We start from the raw sequence: 13,009 nt of genomic DNA on the forward strand, positions 1-13,009 counted from the left end.
CCAGCACTTTGGGAGGCCAAGGCGGGAAGATCGCTTGAGCCTGGAGTTTGAGACCAGCCTGGGCAACATAACAAGCCCTTGTCTCTACCAAAAAAAAAAAAAAAAAAAAAAAAACCAGGTGTGGTGGTGCATGCCTGCAGTCCCAGCTACCCAGGAGGCTGAGGTGGGAGGATCGCTTGAGCCCAGGAGGTTGAGGCTGCAGTGAGCCGTGATCGAGACCTGTCTCGAAAGGAAAATACATAGAATCAGAGCTTGACTCTGTCCATCAGAGATCATATCCTGAGGCAGGTGGGGTCTGTGGAATGCCTCTGGAGGAGGGAGTTAGGGGGTTAACCTCCCACAGTTGTCCCCAAAATGCATTTTCCTAGGGGCAAACCAAGCAGTGGGAGTCCAACTGCAGCAGGAGACCTCAGGCAGGTCTCTTACCCTCTCTGGGCCTCAGGCTCCTCACTGCCCAGATTGGCTGCTGTCTACCTCCCAGGGTGATGGTGACGCTCAGGCAGGTCACCAGCCAGCCAGGGAGGGGTGCAGCCCTAACAAGCAGTGCGGGTGGAGGATTTTTCCTCCCCGGGCTTCCCCCACTTCCTCACTGAGCGCCCTTTCTCCTCTCTCCCCTAGATCGTCTCCAGCAAGAAGATCACTAGGCCTCTGCTGCTGCTGAATGACAAGCCTGCGGGGAAGGGCTTGATTACGGTACCAGTCCCCTCCCGGCTCTCCGCACCCCCTCCACCCCCATCCCACACCCTCCCCCATCAATGGGCCGCTTCCCTGACAGATAATCACCAGCTTTGTTTGGAGTAAAAAGGCCCAACTTACAACTTAGCAACAGGTCTCTTAGCAACCGGCTGCTGGCTCCACAAATGATGCACTGGGGGCTGACAAGCTGGGGAGGCCTCCAGAGCCCTGCCAGCAGCCCCCTCCCTGCACTGGCCCCTGTCTGCCCTCCCCTGGGGGTCGTTCAGAAGTGCCTTGCCCATCAGTGCCCTGCTTGTGGCTGCAACGCGCAATGATTCCTGCAATGCGCAACGACTCCCGCGATGCGCAGTAATTCCCCCGGCGATGCGCAGGTCCTTCGCCGGGATGAGCTCCTTGGTCCTCAAAGACTACCAGAAGCCAGGGCCACCCCTGAGGCCCAGAGAGGAAGTTCCCTCGGGCAGCTGAGCTGGCGAGATCATCCCCTGGTTGTCTGGCTGGCTTCTGAGCCCACGTGATGCCTGGGGAGCCGACCAGGCTGGAGGGAGAAGCCATGCCTTTGTGTGTTCCCGTGTGTTACTCCCCTGTCCTGGAACCTCACATGGCTCCCCACTGCCTGACCAACCCTTCTGTTCAAGGCTGTGAAGGACCCCTCAGACCCTGCCTGGCTCTCCTGCCTTGGTGTTTTTTTAATCTCCTTCACTTAAATGCCCTGCGTTCAAAGCAAACTGAATTCTTAGCATATCCTGAACATACCTCAGGCTCTTACTCTGTTCCTGCCCCATGGATCGCCACCTCCCAAACAACCTCCCCCCAAACAACCTCCCCCCACCTCTTGGTTCCTAACTGCCCCATTTAAATGCCTTTACAGGCCAGGTGCATGGCTTGCACCTATAGTACTACTACTTGGAAGGCTAAAGCAGGAGAATCCCTTAAGGCCAGGAGTTTGAGGCTGCAGTGAGTTATGATCATGCTACTGCCCTCCAGCCTGGGCAAGAGAGTGAAACCTCATCTCTGAATGAATGAATGAATGAATGAATGAATGAATGCCTTCACAAGGCAGCTTCCACCTAGAAGCCATCTCAGACAGACCCCACTCAGCTGGGTATGCCATCACCCCCAGCATTTCTGGCAGTTCCACTCTAGGCCTCCATCCCCTCCGCTGGGAAATGGGGGTGATAATAGGACCTACCCTATAGGGTTGTTGAGCAAGTCCCAGTGGGAGGACGGCAGGGGAGAACGGGCAATGTGGCTGGCCTCTGTGGGTCCAGAGGGCCGGATGCCTTGCACTGGGTGAGGCCATCCTAGAGGCAGGAGAGGAGAGGAGGCCCCAGCGAGAGGCCCCAGCCCACTTGTGTTGCTGTGGGCAGCAGGGGAGGGAGAGAGGCCTAGAGAGGGCCTCAGCAGTCTCGAAGTCGCCCAGCCAAGCCATCACTGGCTGGGCTGGGGTCAGGGGACCATAGCTGATGGGGAATGCATGGAGGACAGATGACCAGCGTGAACTGATGGGACTCAGTTTCTCCCCTGGGACTCAGTTTTCCTAGCTGCACAATGAGGTGGCTGTGATGCTGACACCTTGGTGTTCTGAGGAAGCTGTGCTCTCTGTGGCTGCAGCAGGGGCAGAAGGAGGCCCGTCATGCTGCTCTCTAGGCCAGAACCTCCTCCCTGGGACTCAAGACCACCCCCGGTGTCTGGTCCCTGCTTCATCTCTGCCCACCATGGGCCCTGCGGATTTGCGTAGATCCACTTCCTGACTCCTCATCTCCAGATGGGTTATTTCCCGCATTTTCCGGAAGATAGAAACTGAGGTGTGGGGAAGACAAGAGATTTGTCCAAGGTCACCTGGCACTGCCCCTCCCTTCCCCCTCCTAGTCCTGGAGGATTGCTCCTGGGGCACCCTGTGCCATCCTGCCTGGCAGGAGGCTGGGGGAGTCTGAGGAGCCCCTCATGTCCCTGGTCTTACAGATCGCTGCCCAGGAGCTGTCCGACAACCGCGTCATCACACTAAGCCTGGCGGGCAGGAGGCTGGACAAGAAGGTAAGGCGGGCAGAGGAGGGGCTCCCATCGGGAACAATAGCCCCCACCAGCCCCAGGGCTGTGTGGCCTCACTCCGGGGCCTCGGGCCACCACCTCCATCACATTCTAAGGACTGGTCCAGCACAGGGCCCTCCTGGCCACTCCAGATTAGGACTCCTTCACCTCTGAGGTAGTGAGTGTTCCATCCCTTAGGGGTATTCAAAACACAGCTGGAAACCTGCTCATCGGGGCATCCCCATCTCACTTAGTGTAAGTACATTCCAAGGTCCTTACCCAATGGGGCCCTGCCTGATGTGTCCCCAGTGCCCCGACTCTCTGACCTCACCCCTCCTCCCCGCACTTCACTCTGCTTCAGCCAAATCTAGCCCCTTGTCCGTGAATTAAACGAGGCACTCTTCTCCCTCAGGAGCTTTGCACTTGCTGTTCCCTCTGCCTGGGACGGCTCTCTTCCTTGAATTTTCTCATGGCACCCTCTCACTTCCATCAAGCCTTTGCTCCCACATCACCTCCTCAACGAGGCCTTCCCTGAAATTGGTCTTCAATTTCCCACCCCCTCCTGCTTGTCTCCTTAACACTTATTACTGTCTAGCATACTTTCTTTCTTTTTTTTTTTTCTTTTGAGACAGAGTCCTGCTCTGTCGCCCAGGCTGGAGTGCAGTGGCGTGATCTCAGCTCACTGCAAGCTCCGCTTGCTGGGCTCACGCCATTCTCCTGCCTCAGCCTCCTGAGTAGCTGGGACTACGGGCGCCTGCCACCACGCCTGGCTAATATTTTTTTTTTTTTTTTTTGTACTTTTAGTAGAGACAGGGTTTCACTATGTTAGCCAGGATGGTCTCGATCTCCTGACCTTGTGATCTGCCTACCTCGGCCTCCCAAAGTGCTGGGATTACAGGCGTGAGCCACCATGCCTGGCCCATACTTTCTTTACTTATTTTCTGTCTCCCTAACTTGAATATAACCTCTTTAAAGTAACACTTGCCACGTGCAGCGGCTCACACCTGCAATCCCAGCTACTTGGGAAGCTGAAGCAGGAGGATCACTTGAGGCCAGGAATTTGAGACCAGCCTGGGCAATATAGTGAGACCCCATAGATGGATGGATGGATGGATGGATGGATGGATGGATGGATGGATAGACAGACAGACAGACAGACAGATAGATAGAGTCACATACAAAAAGTGGCACTTTTTAAACCTTAAATGATGTTTTAAAGGCCATGATATTCCTTATGTCATGTGCAGGATAGTTTCAGTTTTTCACATTCCCAATAAAATAAACTTAAATGACACCCTCCTGGGAGCCTCACCCTACCTTGGGAATAGTCGCCCTCTTGAAGTCCTGGCCCATCTAAAATGCCGGAGTTCTCACTCACACAGGCTCTGAGTCTTGGAGGGTCTCTGAGCACAAGCTCTGACAGCCTCAGGATGGGGGGTTTCTGCTGGGGGACCTGGTTGATCCCAGGGGGCTGCAGCTGCCCTGGGCCTCTTGCTGAGCCTTGCAGAGGCTGAGGGGAGGGGGCCAGGCTGGCTCTGCCCACAGCTCCTATCCTGACACCCGGCTGGGGAGGCAGTGGGGCCACGCCCCTATCTGCCTGAACCTAGCAGGGCTGTGCCTCTCTCACCCGCATCCTCCCGCTTCTCCCAGGACCTCTTTGGGAAGTCAGACCCCTTTCTGGAGTTTTATAAGCCAGGAGACGATGGCAAGTGGATGCTGGTCCACAGGACTGAGGTGGGTACGTGGGGGCCCAGGGATCTCTAAGCAGTGGGCCTGCAGTCCAGCCCCTCCACAGCTCTGAAAAGGGTGGTGCAGTCACAGCCGCGCAGTGTGCAGGAAAACCCACAGTGGCACCTGAGGGACATTCTTCCTCCCGGCCACAGGGACGCTTGCTTCCATCTCTGGAAGTATGGCTGTGGGTCTCCATTTTGTCACCCTGTCCCCATTGGGCTGACCCAACCCCAGAGCACTGCTGCCCAGGGCCTGAGCTCACTGCATCCCTCTCTGTCCCACAGGTGATCAAGTACACACTGGACCCTGTGTGGAAGCCATTCACAGTGCCCTTGGTGTCCCTGTGTGATGGGGACATGGAGAAGCCCATCCAGGTGAGGGGGCTCTGGGGACCCTGCTCCCCACCTTGCCAGCCTCCCAGTCTACCTGAGGTTCCTGGGGATGCCTTGTAGAAAGCTCTTTCTCATACAAATGGAACGAACCCCCATCTTTGGAGGAGGGAGGACTGGAGACTGGGTCCTCATCCTGGATCTATCTGATGCCCTGAAGTACCCGGGCAGGGCCCCCACCTTTGAGCCCCTCTCTAAAACTCTCTTCCCCTCCCCAGAGGGCTGTGGAGCTGCTAGCTAGGGGAACACCTTGGAAATGATCAAATTTGGCATGATGAGGACGGTGATTACCAGTCTCTCTAAAAGCTCTCAGTCCTCTGGCCGAGTGCAGTGTCTCATGCCTGTAATCCCAGCACTTTGGGAGGCTGAGGCAGGTGGATCACTGGAGGTCAGGAGTTCAAGACCAGCCTGGCCAACATGGGAAAACCCCATCTCTACTAAAAATACAAAAATTAGCCGAGTATGGCAGTGCACGCCTGTAGTCCCAGCTACTCAGGAGCCTGAGACAGGAGAATCACTTGAACGTGGGAGGTGGAGGTTGCAGAGCCCAGATTGAGCCACTGCACTCCAGCATGGGTGACAGAGCAAGATTCTGTCTCAAAAAAAAAAAGTTATAGGCCGGGCGCGGTGGCTCACACCTGTAATCCAGCACTTTGGGAGGCCGAGGTGGGTGGATCACGATGTCAGGAGATTGAGACCACCCTGGCTAACACGGTGAAACCCCGTCTCTACTAAAAATACAAAAAATTAGCCGGGCATGGTGGCAGGCACCTGTAGTCCCAGCTGCTCGGGAGGCTGAGGCAGGAAAATGGCATGAACCCGGGAGGCGGAGCTTGCAGTGAGCCGAGATCGCGCCACTGCACTCCAGCCTGGGCAACAGGGCGAGACTCCATCTCAAAAAAAAAAAAAATCTAAAATAAAATCAAATAAATAAAAAATAAAAGCTCTTGGTCCCCAGGGGCTCGGTCTGAGAGCAGATGGGACTGGGGAGACAGCTAGGTCAGTACAGAGATTCCCAAGTAGGATACCAGGAATCTTAGGTTCTAGTACTGGGTCTGCTACTGCCGCTGTGAGACTTTTGGCAGGTACTTCTCTTTCAGGGCCTCAGTTTACCCATCAGTGGGATGGGCACAATAATCCCTGCCTTCCTCCTAGGGGGCCATGGCAGCTCAGACAGCATATAAAGCTGTGATTTCTGTGCCCATCTCAGAAAAAAAATATGTCTAGAGAGGGCCCCAGGCCATAAGCTGGGTGGGTCACAACCCGAGATGGAGGGGGAGCCATTTGCCAGGTGTATAAGGAGTGGAGTTGCCTGCACTGTAGGGTACAGCCTCCATCAGTGGGGCAGACACACTTTCTCCTTTTTCCAGCAATCACGGAAGTCTTCCTGTAGGAGGCAGTTCAGGAGCTACCCAGGCCAGCTAGGCAGATGCTGAGGGGAGGCACTACCCAAACAGAAGACATAGGGTTTGCTTGGGGAGTTGAGAGGGGCTGGAGAGCACCTCTTGGGGGACAGCTCTGGGGTGACTGTGCTGAACCCACCCCAGGTCATGTGCTACGACTATGATAATGACGGGGGCCATGACTTCATTGGCGAGTTCCAGACGTCAGTGTCACAGATGTGTGAGGCTCGAGACAGCGTCCCGGTGAGATGGGCACGTGTACTGTAACCCCAAGACCTCAGCAGGGCTGGGGGAAGGGGCACCGGGTCTTGGGTCAGGCAGCCTGGGGCTCAGATCCCACTTCTGGCTGCATGACCTTGAGCAAGGCATTCAGTCTAAGACTCAGTTTCTCCATCTGTCAATGGGGGCAGAGGATTTGGGTGGGGATTGAATGAGATGATGCAGGTGAAGTGCCCAGCACATAGTGAGCAGTCAGGAGCTATCCATTTAAGTCATCCCGTGATGTTGGGCCCTCAGCTGGACAGTTTGGGGGTGTGTTATCTAGGGAGCAGGGAGACAGATGCTGATCCTGCTACCATTTTTGGGTGTGGACATCCCGGGAGGCTCCCTGGAGGAAGCATGCTGCCCCCATTGTCAAGCCTGTGGAAGGGATGCTAGGGCCAAGGAGGAGAATCTGTCCCCAAAGAAGCCCCGAGGTGAGTGTCTTTCTTCTGCGTTGCCCAGCTGGAGTTCGAGTGCATCAACCCCAAGAAGCAGAGGAAGAAGAAGAACTATAAAAACTCGGGCATCATCATCCTGCGATCCTGCAAGGTGAGCCGGTGTGGGCAAGCACAAGCCAGGGGCCAGGTTTCAGGCCACACAGAAGGGATAGACAGAGCATTGGATCTGGAGCCAGCGAGGCCTGTGTTCAAATCCCTGCTCTGCCACATCCTGGCCCTATGGCCTTCTGAGCTTCACCTCACCAGGCCTCAGTCTCCTCATCTGTGGAATGGAGATATTAATGAGGCAGAGCATGTCCAGGGTTACTCTTCTCTCACATTCCTGTGTGGGGGCCAAGGAAGGCATGAGCTGATCTTCCAGGGCCTGTCCTGGTGGGAGAATTGTCATTGCAAGCTGCTGCCACCCACGGTGGGCATGCAAGGGGCAGAGGACATTGGGTGGGGACACCCTGTCCTCTCTGGCATCAGTGTCACTGTGACTCCCATGGTACAGCCGGGGCCACTGAGGCCCAGAAAGGCAATGAAGTTCATGTCAGCAGTGGCCAGGCTGTGGGCGGGGGCCAAGAGACCTGGTAGGCAAATAACTGCTGGATCTGGCAGAACGTTAAGGAAGGCAGCCTGGGGCAGGACAGCAAGAGACCTGGGCTCAGGGCCTGACAGCTCAGGAGTCTGGCCGCTTATCTTCACCAGCGGGTGGATCCCAGACCCCAACCTTATTTGGAGCCTCGTCTGGCTAGGGTTTACACGAACATTCAGTGGTGTCGTGCCAAAAAAGCACTCTGTTAAAGGTCAAGACGTCAGGTTGCAGCCTTGTGATGGATGGTCCTTGTTTCTGAAATTTCCATTTTTCACATCACTTTTCACTTTTCTGGCACCTGCCTTACTTATTTTTTTGAATCAGTCTTTCTTCCCTGTATCACTGTTTTTTGTTTTTGTTTTTGAGACAGAGTCTCGCTCTGTTGCTGAGGCTGGAGTACAGTGGTGTGATCTTGGCTCACTGCAACCTCCACCTTCCAGGTTCAAGGGATTCTCCTGCCTCAGCCTCCCGAATAGCTGGGATTACAGGTGCATGCCACCACGCCTGGCTAATTTTTGTATTTTTAGTGGAGACGGGGTTTCACTGTCGACCAGGCTGGTCTTGAACTCCTGACCTCAAGTGATTTGCCTGCCTCGGCCTCCCAAACTGCTGGGATTACAGGGATGAGCCATTATACCTGGCCTGTTTCTTTCTTTCTTTCTTTCTTTCTTTCTTTCTTTTTTTTTTTTTTAACTTAAATACATTTATTTAGAAAGAGATTATTAGAACTCTGCCAAAATTAAAAGGTCTGGCTTCTTTGCCAAAAAGAGACAAAGACCATCAAAACAAATACAGTCTTTTAATGACTTGATCAACTTCTAGAGGAAGGCCTTGAGCTGGAGGCCTGCTCTTTCTCTTTGTTAAAAAGGTAGATTAATAAGGGCCAGGAGAAGGTAAGTACTTGACAGTGACAAATTGAGACACTCTGTGTCAGCTGACTGACACTGGGCCCTGGCACCCTGCCTGGAACCAGCATGTGTCTGTGTATCTGTGGGGTATGGGGGTCTCTGTGAGTCCCCCACCTATTGGGAGCCATTGCACTGAAGGCTTTGTTATAGAGATATTTGGGTTTTGTTGTAATTAGATCAGGCCATCAGCTTTTTTTGACCTCCTTGTCCTTACTAAGGCTGCAGGACATAGAGCAACAACTCCCCCATGGGGAGCGTGACCAAGTCAAGGGGACCCACTGACTCATCCACTTTCTTCCAGATAAACCGAGACTACACCTTCCTAGACTACATCCTGGGAGGCTGCCAGCTCATGTTCACCGTAAGGCTTTCCCTCCTGGCTCCCTCTGCACCCGCATCCCAGTGAGGGTCCTCCCTGAAGACTTGGGCCACTGGTGCAGCCAGAGGGACTTAGGGTAGACTTCAGGAAGGACTTCCCTGGGGCAAGGAGTGTGTCCAGCCTAGTGAGGAGGGCATAAGTGGGCTGCCTGGTCCTGCTGGATGTGCCTGAGTTAGGGCTTAACTACAGGTCAGAGCACAGCTGCACAGCTCTCAGTCTGGTGGCTACACTCCTGCGGGTGGAAGAAAACAAATTCCTCCTCACTGGCCACAAGGCCTTCAGTGTTCCCTGCCTCCTTCATCTGCAGTCTCCTTCCTCCTTGCTCACTGGGCTCTAACCACACTGTTCCTCTGTTTGCCCAACACGCCAAGCTCTGCTTCATCTTAGAACTTTGCATTTGCTCTTCCTTCTGCATTTGTTGTTCCCTCTGCCTGAAACACTTCCCCAGAACCTTTGCATGGCTGCCTACCTGCCATTTTTCAGGCCTGAGGAGGTAACGGAGGTCACCTTCCAGGGAGCCCTCCCTCCCTCAATGCCTTGCTGCTCCTCTGTCATATCTTCCTATTTTATTTCTTTTCTTTTTCTTTTTTTTTTTTTTTGAGACAGCGTCTCATTCTGTCACTTGGTCTAGAATGTAGTGGCGCGATCTCAGATCACTGCAGCCTCCACCTTCAGCTCTTAGTTGATCCTCCCACCTCAGCTTCCTGAGTAGCTGGGATTACAGGTGCATACCATCATGCCCAGCTAATTTTTGCATTTTTTGTAGAGATGGGGTTTTGCTATGTTGCCCAGGCTGGTCTCAAACTCCTGGGCTCAAGCGATCTGCCCACCTTGGCCTCTCAAAGTGCTAGGATTTCAGGCATGAGCCACTGGGCCTGGCCCTCACTATTTTCCTATTTTCTGGGCACTTGCCGCCCCGAGATTCATATGCATTTGTCGCTTCTCCCTGATTGTCACACCCACTGGAATGTGAGCGCTTTAAGTGTGGGCAATTTCTTTATTTTTCTTCCACTCCAACCCCAGCATATCACACAGTACCTGGCACGTAGCAGGTGCTCCATCATTTCTCGTTGGAAGAATGAACTGCCACTTGGCCTGTGGCCTGGAGTCTTTGCCCCACAGACTCTGTTCCATTCATCCTGGCTTTGCTTCCTCACCCTAAGGGAGCCTCAGGCCCAGAAGGGAGGAAGCTGCTGGGGTGCCACGCTCTGCCCACCTCCCCATGTTGTCTCACCATTCCCCATCACCACCCCTAGATCCTAATGGGAAATGGAGGGCATGGCAGGATTCCATGGAGTCCGAGGATTGGCCTTGCTGACCTCTGACCCTGCTGCCCACCACTGCCCCCTCCCCTGCAGAGAGGCCAGGCCCTCCTGTTCCTCCTGCATGGGTTTGTTCATTCAGCGAACTCACACTGACTGCCTCCTTTGTGCCAGGCTCTAGGCTATGTCCCTGCAGGGGTCCCTCAAGGACTAAGACATGCTGCCCCTGACCTGGGGGAGTGACCCTCTAGCCATATGAGGATTTGGATGGGTGACCCCTTCTCTCCTACCCCACAGCAACTGAGTTCCCATGTAGCCAAATCTTCCCTGGGGTCCTTCTTCTAACCCTCCCCTGCTGGGCAGGGGTTGTTCTTGCCTACCCATCTGTGCCCTTTCCCCAGGGATTGGGCTGGGATTCTCTGGGGCTGAGAGAGCAGGTAGAGTCCCAGTCCCTGGCTGCCCATCAGCCCCGAGTCCCTGTTAAGCACCTGCCTTGTCTGCTATTCCCAGCCCTGGGCCAGGCTCCTCCAGAGTACGTGCTGTGGTGAGCTCCCAGCTGATCGGGGAGACGGGCACTGCTCTACCAGGCAACCCCAGGTCCCAGGCCCCTTGGTGGTCTGAGGGATAATGGGGAGATGGCTTGGGTTGGGGGTGAGGTTATCTGAGAAGGTTGCAGTGGAGCAGTGGCATCTGAGTTGGGCCTGGAAGATGGAGCAAAGTTAGACGGGGAGAAATGATAGCCTGGCTCTGCATGCAGAGTGAAGCTGATGAATAAATGCCTGCATGTGGGAACAGATGAATGTGTGGGTAGGGATAGTAAGGAGAAAAAGGAATCTGGGACTGTATGTTAGTCTCTTATGTCATCGCATCTAGGCAGTGGACTTTATGCTTAGGCAATAGAGAGCCACAGATGGCATTAGAGCAGAGGAGTGATACAATCAGACAGTTTCTAGGTTTCAGACCATCTTATTGTGGGGAGGGCTGGGAGATGAGTGGGCTTCCCATGTCCCATCTACCTCTCCTATTCCCTGGGAGTGGGACAGGGTGCTAGGGCCTCTGGCCCCACTGGGTGGCCTTTTTCTCCACTCTGCAGGTTGGAATAGACTTTACAGCCTCCAACGGGAATCCCCTCGACCCTTCCTCTTTGCACTATATCAACCCTATGGGCACCAACGAATATCTGTCGGCCATCTGGGCTGTTGGGCAGATCATTCAGGACTATGACAGGTAAGGTTGGAGAGGGGCTCTGAAGGTCAGCTAGGGTTCCATCCAACCTGGGAAGCTCAGTGTATCAAAACTAGAAGGGACCCAGAGATCATCAAATCTAGGAATGGACAGCAAATGGCATAGGTGCAGTTATTACCCATTCCCATACCCTTGGCAGACATTGCTAATCAATTGCTGAACTCTAACCTGCCAAGCCCAGACTCAAACTGGGATCGTTTTCGACACAGTACACCAAGTAGCCAGTAAGAAAATGAATCATGATGGAAGATGAAACTCGTTCATTATTGCTGCATCCTCTCCTTTTAGAGCTGGGGAATGGGAGGCCTGGGTGGGAGTGGAAAATTTGTTCCAGGTCCCGCAGATCATGGGACTGGAGGCCAGCCATTCTGGTTCCTGGGCCTGGCACCTAGTTCCCTAATGGTCTCGCTTCTATTGGGAACTTCTGAGGAGCAGCTAGTATGCACGGACCCTCCTCCCATGACCTTGCTTCCTGGGGACCTTTGGGTCGGGGTGGGTACCATGGAAAGTCAGTGAAGGGAAGCTGTGTGAAAGTGTGGCAGGTGTGGCCACCAACAGGATATGACATCACTGTCACAGATGGTGCTGATTGGGAGCTCCAGGTCAGAGGATGGAATGACCAGGAGGCTGACACACTGGGAACAGGGGAGGAAGAAGCAGGTGCCAGAAATTTGGCAGGAATGACAGCAGGCTCAGGAGCCCTGTGTGGACTTGGGCTCCTAGAGAGGGGCAGCCAGGGACCAGCATCTGACTCCCAGGGAGCCCAGGGCCTGAAGGATGGCTGTGATCCCAGGCCACATTAAGAGAGGTACAACCTGCAGAGCAAGGGAGGTGGAAGTCGTCATCAGCATGGTTGGGTGGAGTCCTAGGTGTCCAGCTGCCTGTTCAGCCCATCACTGAGCTGTCTAATGGGCATTAAGACTTAGCATGGCCCCAGTGAGCTCTGGATATCTGGTTGAGCCACCATCACTTCCTGCCCAGATCATTTCATTAGCTTCCTCATCAGTCTCCCTGCTTCTGCCCTGGCCCCCAGCTGTGTGTCCCCTCCACAGCAGCCAGAGGGATCCTTAGTAGATGTCTGTTGAGTGCATATACAAATGAAATGTGGTCCCTGTCCTCAGGGAATTCTCACTTAAAGAGGAAGATAAGGAAGAAATCGTTGGAGTTCTGAGAGACCAGTTTACATGTGAAGCAGGAGCTATGGGAGCACAAAAAGAGAGGCATTGTAGGGTATCAGGGAAATCTACAGAGAGAAGGGGCCATTTTGATTGGGCCTTAGAGGATGAGTAGGAGTTTGCTAGGGGAAACAGATTAGGGAGAGATGTTACAGATGGGAGCACAACAGCATTGAAGTTGGATGTGAAGGTACCCTATGGGTTTGGGGAATAGCAAGTGGCTAGTGGCCAGGGCTAGGGGAGTGGGGTGTGAAGGGGTGCGGGTGGAAGGAGATAAGACTAGGCTCTGGGGCTGGATGACACAGGACCTTGAATGCCACAGAAGGGTTCTCATATTAATAGAGTTTTCCCCAGCTATGAGCAGGAGGCTGAGAGACAGCCGGTACATTCATTCTGCTTCCATCTTGACCTTGGTTTAATGGCTGGCCGAAGTCTCAGTTTGAGAAGGATCTAGAAGCTGCGCCCAGGCCCATTGGTTAGAAGTACCATTGTTGTGT

The 13,009-nt window shown here is 54.1% G+C and overlaps 1 protein-coding gene across 3 annotated transcripts in view; it reads left to right on the top strand.

The window, feature by feature from the left end:
• CPNE2 (copine 2) overlaps positions 1–13,009 on the top strand; it is a 55,781-nt gene that overhangs the window by 22,434 nt on the left and 20,338 nt on the right. For all 3 annotated transcript variants that reach the window (XM_054454980.2, XM_054454979.2, XM_054454981.2), the window contains 8 exons: positions 619–693; positions 2,659–2,730; positions 4,375–4,458; positions 4,740–4,829; positions 6,392–6,490; positions 6,971–7,057; positions 8,753–8,812; positions 11,186–11,319. In XM_054454980.2, coding sequence (XP_054310955.1) covers positions 619–693; positions 2,659–2,730; positions 4,375–4,458; positions 4,740–4,829; positions 6,392–6,490; positions 6,971–7,057; positions 8,753–8,812; positions 11,186–11,319 — 701 coding nt within the window. The remainder of the gene's footprint in view (positions 1–618; positions 694–2,658; positions 2,731–4,374; positions 4,459–4,739; positions 4,830–6,391; positions 6,491–6,970; positions 7,058–8,752; positions 8,813–11,185; positions 11,320–13,009) is intronic.

Source organism: Pongo pygmaeus, chromosome 18, assembly GCF_028885625.2.
Source record: "Pongo pygmaeus isolate AG05252 chromosome 18, NHGRI_mPonPyg2-v2.0_pri, whole genome shotgun sequence".
Classification (NCBI taxonomy): Eukaryota; Metazoa; Chordata; class Mammalia; order Primates; family Hominidae; genus Pongo; species Pongo pygmaeus.